Raw genomic sequence first — 25438 nt, forward strand, 5'->3', positions numbered from 1 at the left:
TAAAGAGAAGTATTTTATTCTACCAAGAAAGACAAGTGATAAAATAAAATACTTCTATAAACACATTTTTTTAAAAATGGCAGAATCAACATTTAGCTTAGTCCAAAAGGCCCTCTGACCATCTTTAGCTTCCTGTCCTCATTGTTGACAGATGTGCGGCGGGCAAATAATTATCTTTTGTGGGGGGAAAAAACGTTAGTCTGCATCCATTCTCACAACTGGATTATGTCATCGTTCTCTTGCGTAGATCAGAGGCCCTCCAGCGTCAAATTCGTTACTGCACCCCGTAGCAAAACGGAGCATTTCTTATTGGACAAGTTAGTCCCTGCCAGTTTGGTGGCCTCAGACCATCTTGAGTTTTTTCATGGTTCTCCACCGATCCTTGATGTTCACGGCGGTTCGGCCCGAAAACGGGAAAGAAAACTTTACTCTGGACCAGTTCCCCTCTCCGTAGCGCTTCACTCCCTCCTTCACCCACTCGGTCTCTTCTGCTGTCCACATCTACAGGAGGGCCACAACAGAACACTCAGGGTATAGTAAAACACACTGTAGGGGACAACACTTAGGGTTAATGCATGAAATGTATGCATTCACTACTGTAAGTCGCTCTGCATAAGAGCTTCTGCTAAATGACTAAAATGTCAAATGTAATGTAAAATGGTTAACAGTGTGTATACTATGTAGGGGACACCACTTAGGGTTAACAGTGTGTATACTATGTAGGGGACACCACTTAGGGTTAACATATTAAACACACTAGGGGACAACACTTAGGGTTAACAGTGTGTATACTATGTAGGGGACACCACTTAGGGTTAAGTGTGTATACTATGTAGGGGACAACACTTAGGGTTGACATATAGTATACATTATGTAGAGGTTTCCTGGACACAGATTAAGCCTAGTCCTGATTCTCCATTTAGCTTGCATTTTAGTCCAGGTCTAGGCTTTATCTGTGTCCGGGAAACAGCCTCTAAGTCACCATTTAAAAACCTACATTGCATTCGGAAAGTATTCAGACCCCTTGACTTTTTCCACATTTTGTTACATTACAGCCTTATTCTAAAATTGATTAAATAGTCCCCCCCCTCAATCTACACACAATACACCATAATAACAAAGCCAAAAGTTTTATTTTTTGCAAATGTACACTACCGTTCATAAGTTTGGGGTCACTTAGAAATGTCCTTGTTTTTGAAAGAAAAACACATTTGTCCATTAAAAATAACATCAAATTGATCAGAAATACAGTGTAGACATTGTTAATGTTGTAAATGACTATTGAAGCTGGAAACGGCTGATTTTTAATGGAATATCTACATAGGCGTACAGAGGCCCATTATCAGCAACCATTACTCCTGTGTTCCAATGGCACGTTGTGTTAGCTAATCCAAGTTGATCATTTTAAAAGGCTAATTGATCATTAGAAAACCCTTTTGCAATTATGTTAGCACAGCTGAAAACTGTTTTCCTGATTAAAGCAGCAATAAAACTGGCCTTCTTTAGACTAGTTGAGTATCTGGAGCATCAGCATTTGTGGGTTTGCTTCACATGGAATGCTTTTCCAACAGTTTTGAAGGAGTTCCCACATATGCTGAGCACTTGTTGGCTGCTTTTCCTTCACTCTGCGGTCCAACTCATCCCAAACCATCTCAATTGGGTTGAGGTCGGGTGATTGTGGAGGCCAAGTCATCGGATGCAGCACTCCATCACTCTAATTGGTTGTCCTTTGGTAGTGGTTTCTTTGCAGCAATTCGACCATGGCGGCCTGATTCACGCAGTCTCCTCTGAACAGTTGATGTTGAGATGTTTGTTACTCTGTGAAGCATTTATTCGGGCTGCAATTTCTGAGGCTGGTAACTCTAATGAACTTATCCTTTGCAGCAGAGGTAACTCCGGGTCTTCCTTTCCTGTGGCGGTCCTCATGAGAGCCAGTTTCATCATAGCGCTGGATGGTTTTTGCGACTGCACTTGAAGACACTTTCAAAGTTCTTGAAATGTTCCGGATTGACTGACGTTCATGTCTTGATGGACTGTCGTTTCTCTTTGCTTATTTGAGCTGTTCTTGCCATAATATGGACTTGGTCTTTTACCAAATAGGGCTAACTTCTGTATACCACCCCTACCTTGTCACAACAACTGATTGGCTCAAAACACATTAAGAAGTAAAGAAATTACACAAATTAACAAGGCACACCTGTTATTTGAAATGCAATCCAGGTGACTACCTCATGAAGCTGGTTGAGAGAATGCCAAGAGGTCATTAAGGCAAAGGGTGGCTACTTGAAGAATCTAAAATATATTATAATTTGTTTAATACATGATTCCATATGTTATTTCATAGTTTTGAGGTCTTCACTATGATTCTACAACGTAGAAAATAGTAAACATAAAGAAAAACCCTGGAATGAGTAGGTGTGTCCAAACTTCTAACTGGTACTGTATGTAAATAAGGTGTTTTTTTACTATGTATAAATTTGCAAAAATTAAAAAAAAACTGTTTTCGCTTTGTCATTCTGTGGTATTGTGTATAGATTTATGAAGGAAAAAATTAATTAATACATTCGTTGAATCTATTTTAGAATAAGGCTGTAACGTAGTAAAATGTGGATAAAGGGAAGGGGTCTGAAAATCCATGTTCTGCCTCCTCCAGTAGTACTGGTGTCTCCAGAACCTAAACTCACCCTCTTCCTGTCTCCTCCAGTAGTTCTGGTGTTGTCCTCAGAACCTAAACTCACCCTCTTCCTGTCTCCTCCAGTAGTACTGGTGTCTCCAGAACCTAAACTCACCCTCTTCCTGTCTCCTCCAGTGGTACTGGTGTCTCCAGAACCTAAACTCACCCTCTTCCTGCCTCCTCCAGTAGTACTGGTGTTGTCCTCAGAACCTAAACTCACCCTCTTCCTGTCTCCTCCAGTAGTACTGGTGTCTCCAGAACCTAAACTCACCCTCTTCCTGTCTCCTCCAGTAGTACTGGTGTTGTCCTCAGAACCTAAACTCACCCTCTTCCTGCTTCCTCCAGTAGTACTGGTGTCTCTAGAACCTAAACTCACCCTCTTCCTGCCTCCTCCAGTAGTACTGGTGTTGTCCTCAGAACCTAAACAAAGACAGATGTTAGAACTCCATAGTAAATCACTAGTAATAAACACTATATAGTTGTTGATCATCATAATTACTGTCTTTGTGAGGGGAGCCAAATAAATCCTCTTCATCACTCCACCCGTCCTTGGATTCCTTGGCAACACTGAATAGCTGCTTCCTGCAGATGACAGCACCATTATAAAGAGAGAAAGTCAATCAGCTGTGATCCTCAACATCATCCTCTATGGCTGAATTACATAACCATATGTCTCATACAATCACATCACAAGGGAGAAGACAGAATTATACTGTAGTATATAGTTCTACATACCACTTCAGATCAGTTCCCTTTTTACTGGTGGAGGCCTTCTGAGGGGTGGGGCTTCTCTGGGGGGTGGGGGTGGAGCCTCTCTGGGGGGTGGAGCCTCTCTGGGGGGCGGGGGCGGAGCTTCTCTGGGGGGGTGTGGCTTCTCTTATGTGAAGAGCCTCTCTGGGGGGTAGGGGTGGAGCTTCTCTGGGGGGGCGGAGCCTCTCTTGGGGGCGGAAGTGGATTGGGTGGTACATTCTCTATGAGCAGGGAGCTCAGGGGTGTCATCCAGAATACACACATCCTCCTCAGGGTCAGACGAGCTCCTTTGAGTCAGAGAGAGGTCGTATTCATTAGGGCGCACCGTAGCAAAACCATTTGCAAGCGTTTCTAATTGGACAAGGTCAGGTCGTCCCTCTCCCTCTCAGTCAACTTCCACTACCCTCGTCAAACTAGTCAACACGTGTCCCTCATTAACAATGTGTTAAAGAGATGGTTAAAAGGTGCTTCCATTAACACAGTACTACATGCAGGGACCGTCCTTCTTGTTCTCGACTTACTCTTCGGTGATCTTGCTGGCTCGTCGTTTGTGATATTTCCGTGTTGGTGGGCTGCAGGTGGAGGCGGAGCTTAGTGGGTCCGCCTGGCAGACGGACGTCTGGGCTGACTCCTCCCCGTCGGATACTGATTCCTGAACACCAGGGTTAGAAAATGAGGTAATGAATCCTACACACCAGGGTTAGAAAATGAGGTAATGAATCCTACACACCAGGGTTAGAAAATGAGGTAATGAATCCTACACACCAGGGTTAGAAAATGAGGTAATGAATCCTACACACCAGGGTTAGAAAATGAGGTAATGAATCCTACACACCAGGGTTAGAAAATGAGGTAATGAATCCTACACACCAGGGTTTAGAAAATGAGGTAATGAATCCTACACACCAGGGTTAGAAAATGAGGTAATGAATCCTACACACCAGGGTTAGAAAATGAGGTAATGAATCCTACACACCAGGGTTAGAAAATGAGGTAATGAATCCTACACACCAGGGTTAGAAAATGAGGTAATGAATCCTACACACCAGGGTTAGAAAATGAGGTAATGAATCCTGAACACCAGGGTTTAGAAAATGAGGTAATGAATCCTGAACACCAGGGTTTAGAAAATGAGGTAATGAATCCTGAACACCAGGGTTTAGAAAATGAGGTAATGAATCCTGAACACCAGGGTTAGAAAATGAGGTAATTAATCCTGAACACCAGGGTTTAGAAAATGAGGTAACGAATCCTGAACACCAGGGTTAAAATATGAGGTAATGAATCCTACACACCAGGGGTTAGAAAATGAGGTAATGAATCCTACACACCAGGGTTAGAAGTCAATTCAAGAAGTTTGTTCAAATTCAACCCATGAATATAACGACTCCATTAAAGCCCTGTTCCTCCTGCTCACCATTATCAATCCACCAAGTGATTAAATTAACAACTCAAAGAACCCTCAACCCTGCTGCTTCGCTCTCATCTCTCACCTGGCTGTCTGGCTCCATAACCAGCCTGGCTATGGTATAAGGCCAGCCTTTGCTCTTCCACTGGGGGGCTGCCTCTGGTGCCAGAGGGTCTGCTGGGGTTACCAGGTCTGCTGGGGTTACCAGGTCTGCAGGGGAAGCCTCCATTGGACTGTCGGAATCTCTCTGGGACCTGGGGACATCCTGCTCCAACACAGCGTCTGAGCCCTGCCTGGGGGTCAAGTCAGGTCAAGTCAGATTCAGTCTTATCAAAAAATACAATATCAACAACATTAAAACTACAGACAAACTGGGGAGCAGAACAGTCCATAGAACCAGTCTGGAGAAATCCACTCTGTTTGAGATGACAAGGAGTAGAACGTTAGACTGGTTCCCAGGCTACCATAGGACAGGAAGTAGCAGGGTTAGATATGACTGGTTCCCAGGCTACCATAGGACAGGAAGTAGCAGGGTTAGATATGACTGGTTCCCAGGCTACCATAGGACAGGAAGCAGCAGGGTTAGATATGACTGGTACCCAGGCTACAATAGGACAGGAAGCAGCAGGGGAGTGATATGACTGGTACCCAGGCTACCATAGGACAGGAAGCAGCAGGGTTAGGTATGACTGGTACCCAGGCTACAATAGGACAGGAAGCAGCAGGGGAGTGATATGACTGGTACCCAGGCTACCATAGGACAGGAAGCAGCAGGGTTAGATATGACTGGTACCCAGGCTACCATAAGACAGGAAGCAGCAGGGGAGTGATATGACTGGTACCCAGGCTACCATAGGACAGGAAGTAGCAGGGGAGTGATATGACTGGTACCCAGGCTACCATAGGACAGGAAGCAGCAGGTTTAGATATGACTGGTACCCAGGCTACCATAGGACAGGAAGCAGCAGGGTTAGATATGACTGGTTTCCAGGCTACCATAGGACAGGAAGTAGCAGGGGAGTGATATGACTGGTACCCAGGCTACCATAGGACAGGAAGTAGCAGGGGAGTGATATGATTGACAACCTGGGGCTTTCGGAGAGGTGCAGGAGAGGTTCCTCTTGGTCCACAATAGCACCTCCTTTTCCTGCGTTCTCCTCCGTCACCTCCCTTTCCACTTCCTCTTCCAGCTCGGCAAAGGTCATGGGCTCCCTCTGCTCCTCAGCCAGCGCTGTATAAACGGCCATCAGCTGGCTGCGGGTCAGCAGGATACCACCAGGGGGGGGACTGGGAGGACTGGAGGGAGAGAGACAGTTTAGACTACTGGGAGGACTGGAGGGAGAGAGAGAGAGAGAGAGGCAGTTTAGACTACTGGGAAGACTGGAGAGAGAGAGAGGCAGTTTAGACTACTGGGAAGACTAGAGAGAGAGAGAGAGAGAGAGGGCAGTTTAGACTACTGGAAGACTAGAGAGAGAGAGGCAGTTTAGACTACTGGGAAGACTAGAGAGAGAGAGAGAGAGAGAGAGAGAGAGGCAGTTTAGACTACTGGGAAGACTAGAGAGAGAGAGAGAGAGAGAGGCAGTTTAGACTACTGGGAAGACTAGAGAGAGAGAGGCAGTTTAGACTACTGGGAAGACTAGAGAGAGAGAGGCAGTTTAGACTACTGGGAAGACTAGAGAGAGAGAGGCAGTTTAGACTACTGTGAAGACTAGAGAGAGAGAGGCAGTTTAGACTACTGGGAAGACTAGAGAGAACGAGGCAGTTTAGACTACTGGGAAGACGAGAGAGAACGAGGCAGTTTAGACTACTGGGAAGACTAGAGAGAACGAGGCAGTTTAGACTACTGGGAAGACGAGAGAGAACGAGGCAGTTTAGACTACTGGGAAGACGAGAGAGAACGAGGCAGTTTAGACTACTGGGAAGACGAGAGAGAACGAGGCAGTTTAGACTACTGGGAAGACGAGAGAGAACGAGGCAGTTTAGACTACTGGGAAGACGAGAGAGAGAGAGGCAGTTTAGACTACTGGGAAGACGAGAGAGAGAGAGGCAGTTTAGACTACTGGGAAGACGAGAGAGAGAGAGGCAGTTTAGACTACTGGGAAGACGAGAGAGAGAGAGGCAGTTTAGACTACTGGGAAGACGAGAGAGAGAGAGGCAGTTTAGACTACTGGGAAGACGAGAGAGAGAGAGGCAGTTTAGACTACTGGGAAGACGAGAGAGAGAGAGAGGCAGTTTAGACTACTGGGAAGACGAGAGAGAGAGAGAGGCAGTTTAGACTACTGGGAAGACGAGAGAGAGAGAGGCAGTTTAGACTACTGGGAAGACGAGAGAGAGAGGCAGTTTAGACTACTGGGAAGACGAGAGAGAGAGAGGCAGTTTAGACTACTGGGAAGACGAGAGAGAGAGAGAGAGAGAGAGAGAGAGAGAGAGAGAGAGAGAGAGAGAGAGAGAGTCAGGCAGTTTAGACTACTGGAGGGAGAGAGAGGAGTCAGGCAGTTTAGACTACTGGGAAGACTAGAGAGAGGCAGTTTAGACTACTGGGAAGACGAGAGAGAGAGAGAGAGAGAGAGAGAGAGAGAGAGAGAGAGAGACAGGCAGTTTAGACTACTGGGAGACGAGAGAGAGAGAGAGAGAGAGAGAGAGAGAGAGAGAGAGAGAGACAGGCAGTTTAGACTACTGGGAAGACTAGAGAGAGAGAGGCAGTTTAGACTACTGGGAAGACGAGAGAGAGAGAGAGAGAGAGAGAGAGGCAGTTTAGACTACTGGGAAGACTAGAGAGAGAGAGAGAGAGAGAGAGAGAGAGAGAGAGAGAGGCAGTTTAGACTACTGGGAAGACTAGAGAGAGAGAGAGAGAGAGGCAGTTTAGACTACTGGGAAGACTAGAGAGAGAGAGAGAGAGAGAGAGAGAGGCAGTTTAGACTACTGGGAAGACTAGAGAGAGAGAGAGAGAGAGAGAGAGAGAGAGGCAGTTTAGACTACTGGGAAGACTAGAGAGAGAGAGAGAGAGAGAGAGAGAGAGTCAGGCAGTTTAGACTACTGGGAGCACTGGAGGGAGAGAGAGAGAGTCAGGCAGTTTAGACTACTGTGAAGACTAGAGAGAGAGGCAGTTTAGACTACTGGGAAGACGAGAGAGAGAGAGAGAGAGGCAGTTTAGACTACTGGGAAGACTAGAGAGAGAGAGAGAGGAGAGAGAGAGGCAGTTTAGACTACTGGGGAAGACTAGAGAGAGAGAGAGAGAGAGAGAGAGAGGCAGTTTAGACTACTGGGAAGACTAGAGAGAGAGAGAGAGAGAGGCAGTTTAGACTACTGTTGAAGACTAGAGAGAGAGAGAGAGAGGCAGTTTAGACTACTGGGAAGACTAGAGAGAGAGGCAGTTTAGACTACTGGGAAGACTAGAGAGAGAGAGAGGCAGTTTAGACTACTGGGAAGACTAGAGAGAGAGAGAGAGAGAGGCAGTTTAGACTACTGGGAAGACTAGAGAGAGACAGTTTAGACTACTGGGAAGACTAGAGAGAGAGAGGCAGTTTAGACTACTGGGAGGACTGGAGGGGAGAGAGAGAGAGAGAGAGAGAGAGAGCAGTTTAGACTACTGGGAAGACTAGAGAGAGAGAGAGAGAGAGAGAGAGAGAGAGAGAGGCAGTTTAGACTACTGGGAAGACTAGAGAGAGAGAGGCAGTTTAGACTACTGGGAAGACTAGAGAGAGAGAGAGAGAGAGAGAGGCAGTTTAGACTACTGGGAGGACTGGAGGGAGAGAGAGAGAGAGAGGCAGTTTAGACTACTGGGAAGACTAGAGAGAGAGAGGCAGTTTAGACTACTGGGAAGACTAGAGAGAGAGAGGCAGTTTAGACTACTGGGAAGACTAGAGAGAGAGAGGCAGTTTAGACTACTGGGAAGACTAGAGAGAGAGGCAGTTTAGACTACTGGGAAGACTAGAGAGAGAGAGGCAGTTTAGACTACTGGGAAGACTAGAGAGAGAGAGGCAGTTTAGACTACTGGAAGACTAGAGAGAGAGGCAGTTTAGACTACTGGGAAGACGAGAGAGAGAGAGAGAGGCAGTTTAGACTACTGGGAAGACGAGAGAGAGAGAGAGCAGTTTGAACTACTGGAAGACGAGAGAGAGAGAGAGAGGCGTTTAGACTACTGGAAGACGAGAGAGATAGAGAGGCAGTTTAGACTACTGGGAAGACGGAGAGAGAGAGAGAGGCAGTTTAGACTACTGGGAAGCGAGAGAGAGAGAGAGATAGCAGTTTATACTGAAGAAGAAGAGAGAGAGAGAGTCAGTTTAGACTACTGGGAAGACAGAGAGATAGAGATGGCAGTTTAGACTACTGGGAAGACGAGAGAGAGAGAGAGGCAGTTTAGACTACTGGAAGACGAGATAGAGAGAGAGAGGCAGTTTAGACTACTGGGAATAACAGAGAGAGAGAGATAGAGAGGCAGTTTAGACTACTGGAAGACGAGAGAGAGAGATAAGAGAGGCAGTTTAGACTACTGGGAAAGAAGAGAGAGAGAGAGAGAGGAGGCAGTTTAGACTACTGGGAAAGACGAGAGAGAGGAGGCAGTTTAGACTACTGGGAAGAACGAGAGAAAAAGGAGAGGCAGTTTAAAGAACTACGGGAAGACGAGAGAGAGAGGCAGTTTAAGACTACGGGGAAGAACGAAGAGATGATAGACAGTTTAGACTACTTGGTAAGACGAAGAGAGAGAGAGAGAGGCATTTTAGGACTACTGGGAAGACGAGAGAGAGAGAGAGAGGCAGTTTATAGAACTACTGGGAAAGAACGAGAGAGAGAGGAGGAGAGGCAGTTTAGACTACTGTGAAGACGAGAGAGAGAGAGAGAGAGGCAGTTTAGACTACTTACTGGGGAAGACGAGAAGAGAGAGAGAGGAGGCAGTTTAGACTACTGGGAAGACGAGAGAGAGAGAGAGAGAGGCAGTTTAGACTACTGGGAAGACGAGAGAGAGAGAGAGAGGCAGTTTAGACTACTGGGAAGACGAGAGAGAGAGAGAGAGGCAGTTTAGACTACTGGGAAGACGAGAGAGAGAGAGAGGCAGTTTAGACTACTGGGAAGACGAGAGAGAGAGAGAGAGAGAGAGAGAGAGAGAGAGAGAGAGTCAGGCAGTTTAGACTACTGGGAAGACTAGAGAGAGAGGCAGTTTAGACTACTGGGAAGACGAGAGAGAGAGAGGCAGTTTAGACTACTGGGAGACGAGAGAGAGAGAGGCAGTTTAGACTACTGGGAAGACGAGAGAGAGAGAGGCAGTTTAGACTACTGGAAGACGGAGAGAGAGAGACAGTTTAGACTACTGGGAAGACGAGAGAGAGAGAGAGAGGCAGTTTAGACTACTGGGAAGACGAGAGAGAGAGAGAGGCAGTTTAGACTACTGGGAAGACGAGAGAGAGAGAGAGGCAGTTTAGACTACTGGGAAGACGAGAGAGAGAGAGGCAGTTTAGACTACTGGGAAGACGAGAGAGAGAGAGAGGCAGTTTAGACTACTGGGAAGACGAGAGAGAGAGAGAGAGGCAGTTTAGACTACTGGGAAGACGAGAGAGAGAGAGAGAGAGAGAGAGAGAGAGAGAGAGAGAGAGAGAGAGAGAGAGGAGAGAGAGAGAGAGAGAGAGAGAGAGAGAGAGTCAGCAGTTTTCGACTACTGGGAAGACTAGAGAGAGAGGCAGTTTATGTACGTGATATGGAAGACGAAGAGAGAGAGAGGGCAGTTTAGAACTACTGGGAAGACGGAGAGGAGAGAGGCAGTTTAGACCTACTGGGAAGACGAGAGAGAGAGAGAGAGAGAGAGAGAGAGAGAGAGAGAGAGAGAGAGAGAGTCAGGCAGTTTAGACTACTGGGAGCACTGGAGGGAGAGAGAGAGAGAGAGTCAGGCAGTTTAGACTACTGGGAGGACTGGAGGGAGAGAGAGAGAGAGAGAGAGGCAGTTTAGACTACTGGGAGGACTGGAGGGAGAGAGAGAGAGAGAGAGAGAGAGAGTCAGGCAGTTTAGACGACTGGGAGGACTGGAGGGAGAGAGAGAGAGAGAGTCAGGCAGTTTAGACTACTGGGAGGACTGGAGGGAGAGAGAGAGAGAGAGAGAGAGAGTCAGGCAGTTTAGACGACTGGGAGGACTGGAGGGAGAGAGAGAGAGTCAGGCAGTTTAGACTACTGGGAGGACTGGAGGGAGAGAGAGAGAGAGAGAGTCAGGCAGTTTAGACTACTGGGAGGACTGGAGGGAGAGAGAGAGAGAGAGAGTCAGGCAGTTTAGAGGACTGGAGTTGAGAGAGAGAGAGTCAGGCAGTTTAGACTACTGGGAGGACTGGAGGGAAAGAGAGAGAGTCATGCAGTTTAGACTAATGCGAGGACTGGAGGGAAAGATCAAGGTAGGGTCGTAATTCATTAGGTCACACCAGAGTAAAATGTTATGCAACGGGGAAAAAAAACAAAAAAACAAGCATTTCTTATTGGAACAAGTCCAGACGGTCCCTCCCTGTTTCAGTCAGTTTTATTCAGTTTGGTGCCTAATGAACATGACCCAGGTGTTGCCATGCTAACGAACGGCATCTTTACTGAAAGAAACCACTCATCTTCCAGGGTTTACTGGATAGCAGCCATACGACGGTAAACATCTGAACACACAGATCGGTGATTACTTGGAAAGAGGAATGAAGGTTGTACTTTAATTATAAAAGTACTCTAATGAAGTTGTCGACCTCAGCGGAGCTCCAAAAGTATTGGGAGTACAGAGTCAAAGTCAACAAACAATGTATCACTGTCCCAATACTGGTGGGGCCCTCTGTATATCCACACACTGTGGGGCCCCCTGTATATCCACACACTGTGGGGCCAAATACTGGTGGAGCCCCCTGTATATCCACACTGTGGGGCCCCAATACTGGTGGGGCCCCCTGTATATCCACACACTGTGGGGTCCCCTGTATATCCACACACTGTGGGGCCCCCTGTATATCCACACACTGTGGGGACCCAATACTGGTGGGGCCCCCTGTACATCCACACTGTGAGGCCCCCTGTATATCCACACACTGTGGGGGCCCAATACTGGTGGAGCCCCCTGTATATCCACACACTGTGGGGGCCCAATACTGGTGGAGCCCCCTGTATATCCACACACTGTGGGGTCCAATACTGGTGGAGCCCCCTGTATATCCACACACTGTGGGGTCCAATACTGGTGGGGCCCCCTGTATATCCACACACTGTAGGGCACAATACTGGTGGAGCCCCCTGTATATCCACACGGTGGGGCCCAATACTGATGGAGCCCCCTGTATATCCACACTGTGGGGCCCAAATACTGGTGGGGCCCCCTGTATATCCACACACTGTGGGGCCCCCTGTATATCCACACACTGTAGGGCCCAATACTGGTGGAGCCCCCAATATATCCACACTGTGGGGCCCCCGTATATCCACACACTGTGGGGCCCAAATACTGGTGGGGCCCCCTTTTTATCCACACACTGTGGGGCCCAATACTGATGGAGCCCCCTGTATATCCACACACTGTGGGGCCCCCTGTATATCCACACACTGTGGGGCTCCAATACTGGTGGGGCCCCCTGTATATCCACACACTGTGGGGCCAAAATACTGGTGGGGCCCCCTGTATATCCACACACTGTGGGGCCCCCTGTATATCCACACACTGTGGGGCTCCAATACTGGTGGGGCCCCCTGTATATCCACACACTGTAGGGCCCAATACTGGTGGAGCCCCCTGTATATCCACACGGTGGGGCCCCCTGTATATCCACACACTGTGGGGCCCCTGTATATCCACACACTGTGGGGCCCCTGTATATCCACACACTGTGGGGCCCAATACTGATGGAGCCCCCTGTATATCCACACTGTGGGGCCAAAATACTGGTGGAGCCCCCTGTATATCCACACACTGTGGGGCCCCTTGTATATCCACACACTGTAGGGCCCAATACTGGTGGAGCCCCCAATATATCCACACTGTGGGGCCCCCGTATATCCACACACTGTGGGGCCCAAATACTGGTGGGGCCCCCTGTTAATCCACACACTGTGGGGCCCAATACTGATGGAGCCCCCTGTATATGCACACACTGTGGGGCCCCCTGTATATCCACACACTGTGGGGCTCCAATACAGGTGGGGCCCCCTGTATATCCACACACTGTGGGGCCCAATACTGATGGAGCCCCCTGTATATCCACACACTGTGGGGCCCCCTGTATATCCAAACACTGTGGGGCCCAATACTGATGGAGCCCCCTGTATATCCACACACTGTGGGGCTCCAATACTGGTGGGGCCCCCTGTATATCCACACACTGTGGGGCCCAAATACTGGTGGGGCCCCCTGTATATCCACACACTGTGGGGCCCCCTGTATATCCACACACTGTGGGGCCCCCTGTATATCCACACACTGTGGGGCTCCAATACTGGTGGGGCCCCCTGTATATCCACACACTGTGGGGCCCAAATACTGGTGGGGCCCCCTGTATATCCACACTGTGGGGCCCCCTGTATAGCCACACACTGTGGGGCCCCCTGTATATCTACACACTATGGGGCCCCCTGTATATCCACACACTGTGGGGCCCAATACTGGTGGAGCCCCCTGTATATCCACACTGTGGGGACCAATACTGGTGGGGCTCCCTGTATATCCACACACTGTGGATAAATGACCTTTTAATGACCTTTTAATGACGTCAGACCGAGGCTCTGCATCTGTCCTCATGCTCCTAGATCTTAGTGCCGCTTTTGATACCATCGATCACCACATTCTTTTGGAGAGATTGGAAACCCAAATTGGTCTACATGGACAAGTTCTGGCCTGGTTTAGATCCTATCTGTCGGAAAGATATCAGTTTGTCTCTGTGAATGGTTCGTCCTCTGACAAATCAATTGTAAATTTCGGTGTTCCTCAAGGTTCCGTTCTAGGACCACTATTGTTTTCACTATATATTTTACCTCTTGGGGATGTCATTCGAAAACATAATGTTAAATTTCACTGCTATGCGGACGACACACAGCTGTACATTTCAATGAAACATGGTGAAGCCCCAAAATTGCCCTCGCTAGAAGCCTGTGTTTCAGACATAAGGAAGTGGATGGCTGCAAATTTTCTACTTTTAAACTCGGACAAAACAGAGATACTTGTCCTAGGTCCCAAGAAACAAAGAGATCTTCTGTTTAATCTGACAATTAATCTGGATGGTTGTACAGTCGTCTCAAATAAAACTGAAGGACCTCGGCGTTACTCTGGACCCTGATCTCTCTTTTGAAGAACATATCAAGACTGCTTCAAGGACAGCTTTTTTCCATCTACATAACATTGCAAAAATCAGAAACTTTCTGTCCAAAAATGACGCAGAAAAATTAATCCATGCTTTTGTTACCTCTAGGCTCGACTACTGCAATGCTCTACTTTCCGGCTACCCGGATAAAGCACTAAACAAACTTCAGTTAGTGCTAAATACGGCTGCTAGAATCCTGACTAGAACCAAAAAATTTGATCATATTACTCCAGTGCTAGCCTCCCTACACTGGCTTCCTGTTAAGGCAAGGGCTGATTTCAAGGTTTTACTGCTAACCTACAAAGCATTACATGGGCTTGCTCCTACCTATCTTTCCGATTTGGTCCTGCCGTACATACCTACACGTACGCTACGGTCACAAGACGCAGGCCTCCTAATTGTCCCTAGAATTTCTAAGCAAACGGCTGGAGGTAGGGCTTTCTCCTATAGAGCTCCATTTTTATGGAATGGTCTGCCTACCCATGTGAGAGACGCAGACTCAGTCTCAACCTTTAAGTCTTTACTGAAGACTTATCTCTTCAGTAGGTCCTATAATTAAGTATAGTCTGGCCCAGGAGTGTGAAGGTGAACGGAAAGGCTGGAGCAACGAACCGCCCTTGCTGTCTCTGCCTTGTCGGTTCCCCTCTTCCCACTGGGATTCTCTGCCTCTAACCCTTTTACAGGGGCTGAGTCACTGACTTACTGGTGTTCTTCCATGCCGTCCATGGGAGGGGTGCGTCACTTGAGTAGGTTGAGCCACTGACGTGGTCTTCCTGTCTGGGTTGGCGCCCCCCCCTTGGGTTGTGCCGTGGCGGAGATCTTTGTGGGCTATACTCGGCCTTTTCTTCGGACGGTAAGTTGGTGGTTGTAGATATCCCTCTAGTGGTGTGGGGGCTGTGCTTTGGCAAAGTGGGTGGGGTTATATCCTGCCTGTTTGGCCCTGTCCGGGGGTATCATCGGATGGGGCCACAGTGTCTTCTGATCCCTCCTGTCTCAGCCTCCAGTATTTATGCTGCAGTAGTTTATGTGTCGGGGGGCTAGGGTCAGTCTGTTACATCTGGAGTATTCTCTTGTCTTATCCGGTATCCTGTGTGAATGTAAATATGCTCTCTCTAATTCTCTCTTTCTCTCTTTCTTTCTTTCTCTCGGAGGACCTGAGCCCTAGGACCATGCCTCAGGACTACCTGGCATGATGACTCCTTGCTGTCCCCAGTCCACCTGGCCATGCTGCTGCTCCAGTTTCAACTGTTCTGCCTGCGGCTACGGAACCCTGACCTGTTCACCGGACGTGCTTGTTGCACCCTCGACAACTACTATGATTATTATTATTTGACCATGCTGGTCATTTACGAACATTTTAACATCTTGACCATGTTCTGTTATAATATCCACCCGGCACAGCCAGAAGAGGACTGGCCACCCCTCATAGCCTGGTTCCTCTCTAGGTTCCTTCCTAGGTTTTTGGCCTTTCTCAGGAGTTTTTCCTAGGGAGTTTTTCCCAGCCACCGTGCTTCTTTCACATGCATTGCTTGCTGTTTGGGGTTTTAGGCTGGGTTTCTGTACAGCACTTTGAGATTTCAGCTGATGTACGAAGGGCTATATAAATAAATTTGATTTGATTTTGATTTGGAGCCCCCTGTATATCCACATACTGTGGGGCCCCCTGTATATCCACATACTGTGGGGCCCCCTGTATATCCACATACTGTGGGGCCCCCTGTATATCCATACATTGTGGGGCCCCCTGTATATCCACACACTGTGGGGCCCTATGACCTTTAGAGTCTAGGCTAGGTAACTTGGAAAGCATGTTGTCACAATAACTAAACTTGTGTCTGGATGCCTTCTCCTCTGTTGTCGGTACAAGGTGCTCCTCTGGCTGAGGGTCTGAGGGACAGTCTCCTTCCTCTGCATCCTGTCCTGCCCCCCGTCTCTTCACCATCAACTTTCTGGCAGCCTGGTATTCACACAGACAGACCTCCTCAGTTCAGGTTAGGAACAGCGGGTTAGGGAGACAGATCTCCTCAGTTCAGGTTAGGAACAGTGGGTTATAGGGAGACAGATCTCCTCAGTTCAGGTTAGGAACAGTGGGTTATAGGGAGACAGATCTCCTCAGGTTAGGAACAGTGGGTTATAGGGAGACAGATCTCCTCAGTTCAGGTTAGGAACAGTGGGTTATAGGGAGACAGATCTCCTCAGTTCAGGTTAGGAACAGTGGGTTATAGGGAGACAGATCTCCTCAGTTCAGGTTAGGAACAGTGGGTTATAGGGAGACAGATCTCCTCAGTTCAGGTTAGGAACAGTGGGTTATAGGGAGACAGATCTCCTCAGTTCAGGTTAGGAACAGTGGGTTATAGGGAGACAGATCTCCTCAGTTCAGGTTAGGAACAGTGGGTTATAGGGAGACAGAGACCTCCCAGTCTTTAGTTAGATACAGTACTGAAAAAGTACTGAAACATCAACACAAACAGTTACAACAGAATCTACTTAGAGGCTGTTTCCTTAATGTCCCCTGATCAAAAACAATACACTATATATGGAGAGGGGTGTTACTGCTGCTGAGGTAATACAATACACTATATATGGAGAGGGGTGATACTGCTGCTGAGGTAATACACTATATATGGAGAGGGGTGATACTACTGCTGAGGTAATACACTATATATGGAGAGGGGTGATACTGCTGCTGAGGTAATACAATACACTATATATGGAGAGGGGTGATACTGCTGCTGAGGTAATACAATACACTATATATGGAGAGGGGTGATACTGCTGCTGAGGTAATACACTATATATGGAGAGGGGTGATACTGCTGCTGAGGTAATACACTATATATGGAGAGGGGTGATACTGCTGCTGAGGTAATACACTATATATGGAGAGGGGTGATACTGCTGCTGAGGTAATACACTATATATGGAGAGGGGTGATACTGCTGCTGAGGTAATACACTATATATGGAGAGGGGTGATACTGCTGCTGAGGTAATACACTATATATGGAGAGGGGTGATACTGCTGCTGAGGTAATACACTATATATGGAGAGGGGTGATACTGCTGCTGAGGTAATACACTATATATGGAGAGGGGTGATACTGCTGCTGAGGTAATACACTATATATGGAGAGGGGTGATACTGCTGCTGAGGTAATACACTATATATGGAGAGGGGTGATACTGCTGCTGAGGTAATTCACTATATATGGAGAGGGGTGATACTGCTGCTGAGGTAATACACTATATATGGAGAGGGGTGATACTGCTGCTGAGGTAATACACTATATATGGAGAGGGGTGATACTACTGCTGAGGTAATACACTATATATGGAGAGGGGTGATAGTTGGGATGCAGCCAGACTGCTGCTGAGGTAACACCATACTATATGGAGAGGGTTAGGGAGCCAGACCATACTGTAACACCATACGGTGGGTTAGGGAGCCAGACCATACTGTAACACCATACGGTGGGTTAGGGAGCCAGACCATACTGTAACACCATACGGTGGGTTAGGGAGCCAGACCATACTGTAACACCATACGGTGGGTTAGGGAGCCAGACCATACTGTAACACCATATGTACCCTGGACAGGAAAGGATGAGAGAAGGGGAACAGACTCTCGCAGAAGTGCAGCATCTCCTGTTTAAACTGCTGGTAGGTGACCTGCTGCAGGACTGAATGCTCGCTGCTCCTCTTGTTGACCAGCCCCAGGAAGATCGCTTTCTGGAAGACACAGAATAGGGTGCCATGTGGTGCACTATATAGGGAATAGGGTGCCATGTGGTGCACTATATAGGGAATAGGGTGCCATGTGGTGCACTATATAGGGAATAGGGTGCATTGTAGTGCACTATATAGGGAATAGGGTGTCATGTAGTGCACTATATAGGGAATAGGGTGCCATGTAGTTCACTATATAAGGAATAGGGTGCCATGTGGTTCACTATATAGGAAATAGGGTGCCATGTAGTGAACTATATTGGGAAAGACAGATGGTCTAAATGTCTCTGTCCTGTTTCTCAGGTTAAAAGACAGATGGGTCTAAATGTCTCTCAGTCATGTTCGTATTGTTGCCATCGTCTCTCTAGGAGTTATGAGTTAACTCACCTTTCCAACCATGCTTTTCGGGAAGTATTTCATCAAAACCTCCTTGGCTTTGTCAAAGGCCTGGTTCTTAATGCACACTATTACCAACTACAGAGAAAAACACATCAAGGTTCACCGTTACAATGACGTCAGAGCGCACAACATGGCAAAATACAATCACACCAGAACGAGAAGGGGAAGACGCGAACGGACAACCACACCAGAACGAGAAGGGGAAGACACGAACGGACAATTACACCAGAACGAGAAGGGGAAGACACGAACGGACAATTACACCAGAACGAGAAGGGGAAGAACATGGACGGACAATTACACCAGAACGAGATGGGGAAGACATGAACGGACAAATAGTTGTACAATTCACTACAACGCACAATAGTGTTGACCACAGTACACAGTGTCATCTTGTAATGTTGGACAGGGTTGACATGAAAACCAGAACAGGGTTTAGGGTTTCAACAGGGGACCAATCAGGGCTGACATGAAAACCAGAACCGGGTTTAGGGTTTCAACAGGGACCATTCAGGGCTGACATGAAAACCAGAACCGGGTTTAGGGTTTCAACAGAGGTCCATTCAGGGCTGACATGAAAACCAGAACCGGGTTTAGGGTTTCAACAGGGGTCCATTCAGGGCTGACATGAAAACCAGAACCGGGTTTCAACAGGGGACCATTCAGGGTTGACATGAAAACCAGAACCGGGTTTCAACAGGGGACAATTCAGGGTTGACATGAAAACCAGAACCGGGTTTCAACAGGGGACCATTCAGGGTTGACATGAAAACCAGAACCGGGTTTAGGGTTTCAACAGGGGACCATTCAGGGCTGACATGAAAACCAGAACCGGGTTTAGGGTTTCAACAGAGGTCCATTCAGGGCTGACATGAAAACCAGAACCGGGTTTCAACAGGGGACCATTCAGGGTTGACATGAAAACCAGAACCGGGTTTAGGGTTTCAACAGGGGACCATTCAGGGCTGACATGAAAACCAGAACCGGGTTTAGGGTTTCAACAGGGGACCATTCAGGGCTGACATGAAAACCAGAACCGGGTTTCGGGTTTCAACAGGGGACCATTCAATGATTATACACAGTGTGGACAGATCTCACCATCTCTCTGATAGACTTATGTACTCTCTCCAAGTCTTTCTGGGGAACCGGCAACTCCTCGCGGATGCTATCCAATACGCTCAGAGCAGACTCCAGCGGCGTGAGGTCCTCCTGAGAGTCAAAAGAGACGTCTGTGGATGGCAATAGAACAACTGTGTCAGTGATCTCAGACTTGATTTCAAAAAGACACAGCTAGCTAGCTAGACGGAACAGTAGATTGTGGCACTTGGGGGTCATTTCAGGTGTCTCTGATTTTCCAATAGGGAATGAATATTAGCTCGTACTGTTACATAGATAGTGTTGTTATGTAGCTAGCTAGGAAGTTACTTTGTGTTTAACTCAAAACTCTCACCGAATTTGTCACCATCATTTATCCTGGTGAGGAACTGTATTGCTCTGATCTTCTTGGGTGTGACATCATTGGCTTCCAACGGCCGAACCAGATGACCTGAAAGAGGCTGTTGTTGGATAATGTGTTAGCTAGCGTCTATACGGGGCGGCAGCGTAGCCTAGCGGTTAGAGCGTTGGGCTAGTTAACCGAAAAGGTTGCAAGATCGAATCCCCGAGCTGACAAATTACAAATCTGCCGTTCTGCCCCTGAACAAGGCAGTTAACCCACTAGGCCGTCATTGAAAATAAGAATTTGTTCTTAACTGACTTGCCTAGTTAAAATAATAAATTAAGACTCCCCAAGCCATAACGTCCCTACACAGCTTCAACCCCCAATCCATAAGACTCCTGAACCGCTTCTACCCCCAAGTCATCAGACTGCTGAACAGCTTCTACCCCCAAGTCATCAGACTGCTGAACAGCTTCTGCCATCAGACCGCTGAACAGCTTCTATCCCCAAGCCACCAGACTGCTGAACAGCTTCTACCCCAAGCCATCAGACTGCTGAACAGCTTCTATCCCCAAGCCATCAGACTGCTGGACAGCTTCTATCCCCAAGCCATCAGACTGCTGAACAGCTTCTATCCCCAAGCCATCAGACTGCTGAACAGCTTCTACCCCCAAGCCATCAGACTGCTGGACAGCTGAACAGCTTCTACCCCCAAGCCATAAGACTGCTTAACAGCTTCTCCCCCCAAGCCATCAAACTGCTGAACAGCTTCTACCCCCAAGCCATCAGACTGCTGGACAGCTTCTATCCCCAAGCCATCAGACTGCTGAACAGCTTCTATCCCTAAGCCATCAGACTGCTGGACAGCTGAACAGCTTCTACCCCCAAGCCATCAGACTGTTGGAAAGCTGAACAGCTTCTACCCCCAAGCCATCAGACTGCTGAACAGCTTCTACCCCCAAGCCATCAGACTGCTGGACAGCTTCTCCCCCCAAGCCGTCAGACTGCTGGACAGCTTCCCCCCCCAAGCCATCAGACTGCTGAACAGCTTCTATCCCCAAGCCATCAGACTGCTGGACAGCTTCTCCCCCCAAGCCGTCAGACTGCTGGACAGCTTCTCCCCCCAAGCCATCAGACTGCTGGACAGCTGAACAGCTTCTACCCCCAAGCCATCAGACTGCTGAACAGCTTCTACCCCCAAGCCATCAGACTGCTGAACAGCTTCTATCCCCAAGCCATCAGACTGCTGGACAGCTTCTATCCCCAAGCCATCAGACTGCTGAACAGCTTCTACCCCCAAGCCATCAGACTGCTGGACAGCTTCTACCCCCAAGCCATCAGACTGCTTAACAGCTTCTCCCCCCAAGCCATCAGACTGCTGAACAGCTTCTACCCCCAAGCCATCAGACTGCTGGACAGCTTCTATCCCCAAGCCATCAGACTGCTGAACAGCTTCTATCCCCAAGCCATCAGACTGCTGAACAGCTTCTACCCCCAAGCCATCAGACTGCTGGACAGCTGAACAGCTTCTACCCCCAAGCCATCAGACTGTTGGAAAGCTGAACAGCTTCTACCCCCAAGCCATCAGACTGCTGAACAGCTTCTACCCCCAAGCCATCAGACTGCTGGACAGCTTCTCCCCCCAAGCCGTCAGACTGCTGGACAGCTTCTACCCCCAAGCCATCAGACTGCTTAACAGCTTCTCCCCCCAAGCCATCAGACTGCTGAACAGCTTCTACCCCCAAGCCATCAGACTGCTGGACAGCTTCTATCCCCAAGCCATCAGACTGCTGAACAGCTTCTATCCCCAAGCCATCAGACTGCTGAACAGCTTCTACCCCCAAGCCATCAGACTGCTGGACAGCTGAACAGCTTCTACCCCCAAGCCATCAGACTGTTGGAAAGCTGAACAGCTTCTACCCCCAAGCCATCAGACTGCTGAACAGCTTCTACCCCCAAGCCATCAGACTGCTGGACAGCTTCTCCCCCCAAGCCATCAGACTGCTGGACAGCTTCTCCCCCCAAGCCATCAGACTGCTGAACAGCTTCTACCCCCAAGCCATCAGACTGCTGGACAGCTTCTCCCCCCAAGCCATCAGACTGCTGAACAGCTTCTCCCCCCAAGCCGTCAGACTGCTTGACAGCTTCTCCCCCCAAGCCATCAGACTGCTTAACAGCTTCTCCCCCCAAGCCATCAGACTGCTGAACAGCTTCTACACACAAGCCATCAGACTGCTGGACAGCTTCTACCCCCAAGCCATCAGACAGCTGAACAGCTTCTACCCCCAAGCCATCAGACTACTGGACAGCTGAACAGCTTCTACCCCCAAGCCATCAGACTACTGGACAGCTGAACAGCTTCTACCCCCAAGCCATCAGACTGTTGGAAAGCTGAACAGCTTCTACCCCCAAGCCATCAGACTGCTGAACAGCTTCTATCCCCAAGCCACCAGACTGCTGAACAGCTTCTGCCCCAAGCCATCAGACTGCTGAACAGCTTCTACCCCCAAGCCATCAGACTGCTGGACAGCTTCTACCCCCAAGCCATCAGACTGCTGGACAGCTTCTATCCCCAAGCCATCAGACTGCTGGACAGCTTCTATCCCCAAGCCATCAGACTGCTGAACAGCTTCTATCCCCAAGCCATCAGACTGCTGAACAGCTTCTACCCCCAAGCCATCAGACTGCTGGACAGCTGAACAGCTTCTACCCCCAAGCCGTCAGACTGCTGAACAGCTTCTACCCCCAAGCCATCAGACTGCTGAACAGCTTCTACCCCCAAGCCATCAGACTGCTGGACAGCTTCTATCCACAAGCCATCAGACTGCTGAACAGCTTCTACCCCCAAGCCATCAGACTGCTGAACAGCTTCTACCCCCAAGCCATCAGACTGCTGAACAGCTTCTACCCCCACACACTACATATGCTCACACACACACACACATTCACACTGTGTATTATCTATCCCGATTGGTCACTTTTACCCCTACCTACCTGTCTACATACCTACCTGTCTACATACCTACCTGTCTACATACCTACCTGTCTACATACCTACCTGTCTACATACCTACCTGTCTACATACCTACCTACACATTGTTATTTTATTGTGTTACTATTTCCTTGTTTTTTCCTCAACATATTTTTCTTACTATTTAACTCAGCATTGTTGGGAATGGGCTCCTAAGTAAGCATTTCACATTAAAGTCTACACCAGTTGTTTTGATTTAACTAAATGACTTAGTTAAATAAAGGTGAAATGAATACAAATAAATGATTGTAGCTAACTCAGTGTTTCCCCAGACTCGGTCCTGGGCAGCGTTCAGTACATAACAACGCAACAGAACGTTAAAATGAACGAAAACTATGCTGTACTGAACGACCAATTGAAAAACGGTGAGGGGTTTGTGGCTTAAAAAAAATGCGCCGCTTGACCTTAAACTGCTTCAAGCCAAACCCGACGGACCAAACAAATCTGTTCAATAACACTTTTTGGGGGGGAAAACGTATCGTGAAGTACAAAACGCTCCGCACCGTAGAAAACGTTTAAACGAACTGAACGCACCCCTGGGGGATGCGGGTTTTAGTTTTGGTCCTTGAGTTACACATCTGATTCAAATAATAAATAATGAGTTAACTAACTTTATTTAAAAATCAGCTGTGTGGTGTTAACGATAAAACCACAACTGTTCACCATGGATCTTCTAGACTAGTCAAACCAACTGGTTTAGCTACCAGTCAAAACTACCACACAGTTAACTAACCTATCTAACTAGTTAGGTACCACATGGTATACAACAAAAAGGTTTATAAAGCACAGCTAGCTAAACAAACTGGTATAAAACAAAAAGGTTTATAAAGCACAGCTAGCTAAACAAACTGGTATAAAACAAAATATTTACACTAGCTATCTCAGACAGAGACAGTATAGAAACCCAGTATTGGGTTGGTGAAGATGCTAACGTTTAGCTAGCTAAACAAACTGGTAAACACGGGAGTTAACTTAGCTATCTCAGACAGAGACATTATAGAAACCCAGTATTGGGTTGGTGAAGATGCTAACGTTTAGCTAGCTAACTGCATTTGTGAACAACCGTTACTCACATTGAAGGATGTCTCTGATCTGACAGAAATCAGGATACTGTTCTTTCCTGAAAGCCTCCAACGCCACAGATATATAATAATCCACCGTCCAACGGTTAATGACACATTCCACATCTGGTCCGCGGTCCACACCGGACTCCATGTTTTCCTTTTGCCGCCACATCAACGACGTAAACAAGCTGACGTATATCCCATCTGCCGCGCTGGTTGGTGTTTAGTCCACCTTCCGTCTGTCCACCTTACGCTCACATTACGCTCCCATTACGCTCACATCACGCTCACATTACGCACTACGTCAACGACGTAAAACAAACTGACGTATATCTCATCTGCCGTGCTGGTTGGTGTTTAGTCCACCTTCTGTCTGTCCACATTACGCTCACATTACGCACCACGTCAATGACGGCATCGCGGCAAACCGATTACCGTTCATTTAGAATAGTGTTTTTTTTTTGGTTATTGACTAATTCTAAAGATTTTTATAAAATAATGGATTTTAAGTAAAAAATATATTGCATTTGGGTACAGATTTGTAAAAAATAAAAAAATGTTTTTGTGTAGATAACATTTACCAGACAGAATGAAGAAATGAACGACTAATTCAATTGTTTTGTTTTCATTTTAGTAACATCTTTCATTGTTAATACATGGATCTTATTAATGAAATAAAACATTTAAATACTTAACTCGCTCCAAAATAACTTGACAGAGACACACTCGTAAAACATGTGTATAATAGCTTCCCCTTCTTTATCACAGAAAAGGCATCATTATATCCTCTAAATCCATGAGGATATATTTTGTGCAACCAAGCTTTCTTCCATTCAATTTCAGTAGATCTATGCATTCCAGAAGAATTTCCCTCTATGAGGGATCTTCTTCTTGGAGTTACATTTATCTTAAGAATGTATTACATTTCTTATCCAGCAGGGGGCAACCTTTTAACATACATTGTGCATCTATCTTGACATGCTCTCCAAAGCAAAAAATGCGATTTAATTAAGTCCTGAAGGTATTGGTTTGAATATAGAATTACATTCTTACTGTATTCTTACAACTATCGTAGGTTTATACAATTGTAACCCCTGAAACTTATTTTAGGTACTTACATTTTTGAAACTCAATTCATATGTAGTGATTTGTATTTATTTTTTTACTTTTATTTTTTGTTGTATTATAATATATACCATTGATTTAGTGAAGGCAGAGGCACTTGGTCATGGCTAGAAGGGACCCAGCGTTTGTCAAATTAACGTCAGATTTGATTTATTTTAAGCAGGTTAGGAGAACACGCCGCAGGTTTGGAGAACACGCCGCAGGTTCGGAGAACACGCCGCAGGTTCGGAGAACACGCCGCAGGTTCGGAGAACACGCCGCTGGTTAGGAGAACACGCCGCTGGTTAGGAGAACACGCCGCTGGTTAGGAGAACACGCCGCAGGTTAGGAGAACACGCTGCAGGTTCAGGTTAGGAGAACACGCTGCAGGTTCAGGTTAGGAGAACACGCTGCAGGTTCAGGTTAGGAGAACACGCTGCAGGTTAGGAGAACACGCTGCAGGTTAGGAGAACACGCTGCAGGTTAGGAGAACACGCTGCAGGTTCAGGTTAGGAGAACACGCTGCAGGTTCAGGTTAGGAGAACACGCTG

General features: G+C 47.5%; 1 protein-coding gene across 1 annotated transcript; it reads right to left on the minus strand.

Moving 5' to 3' along the window:
* Positions 1–24069, minus strand: LOC115203669 (telomeric repeat-binding factor 2). The gene is made up of 13 exons (XM_029768593.1): positions 23793–24069; positions 19700–19805; positions 19348–19478; positions 18238–18324; positions 17713–17853; positions 15955–16082; positions 5919–6128; positions 4918–5125; positions 3946–4076; positions 3410–3711; positions 3174–3256; positions 3051–3094; positions 1–501 (listed from the first exon to the last, which is right to left on the minus strand). Exons 1-10 carry the CDS (start codon positions 23904–23906, stop codon positions 3552–3554), a joined length of 1416 nt encoding a protein of 471 aa, XP_029624453.1. The 5' UTR covers positions 23907–24069; the 3' UTR covers positions 1–501; positions 3051–3094; positions 3174–3256; positions 3410–3551.
* Positions 24070–25438: the final 1369 nt, after the last annotated feature.

This window comes from Salmo trutta, chromosome 12 (genome assembly GCF_901001165.1).
Source record: "Salmo trutta chromosome 12, fSalTru1.1, whole genome shotgun sequence".
Classification (NCBI taxonomy): Eukaryota; Metazoa; Chordata; class Actinopteri; order Salmoniformes; family Salmonidae; genus Salmo; species Salmo trutta.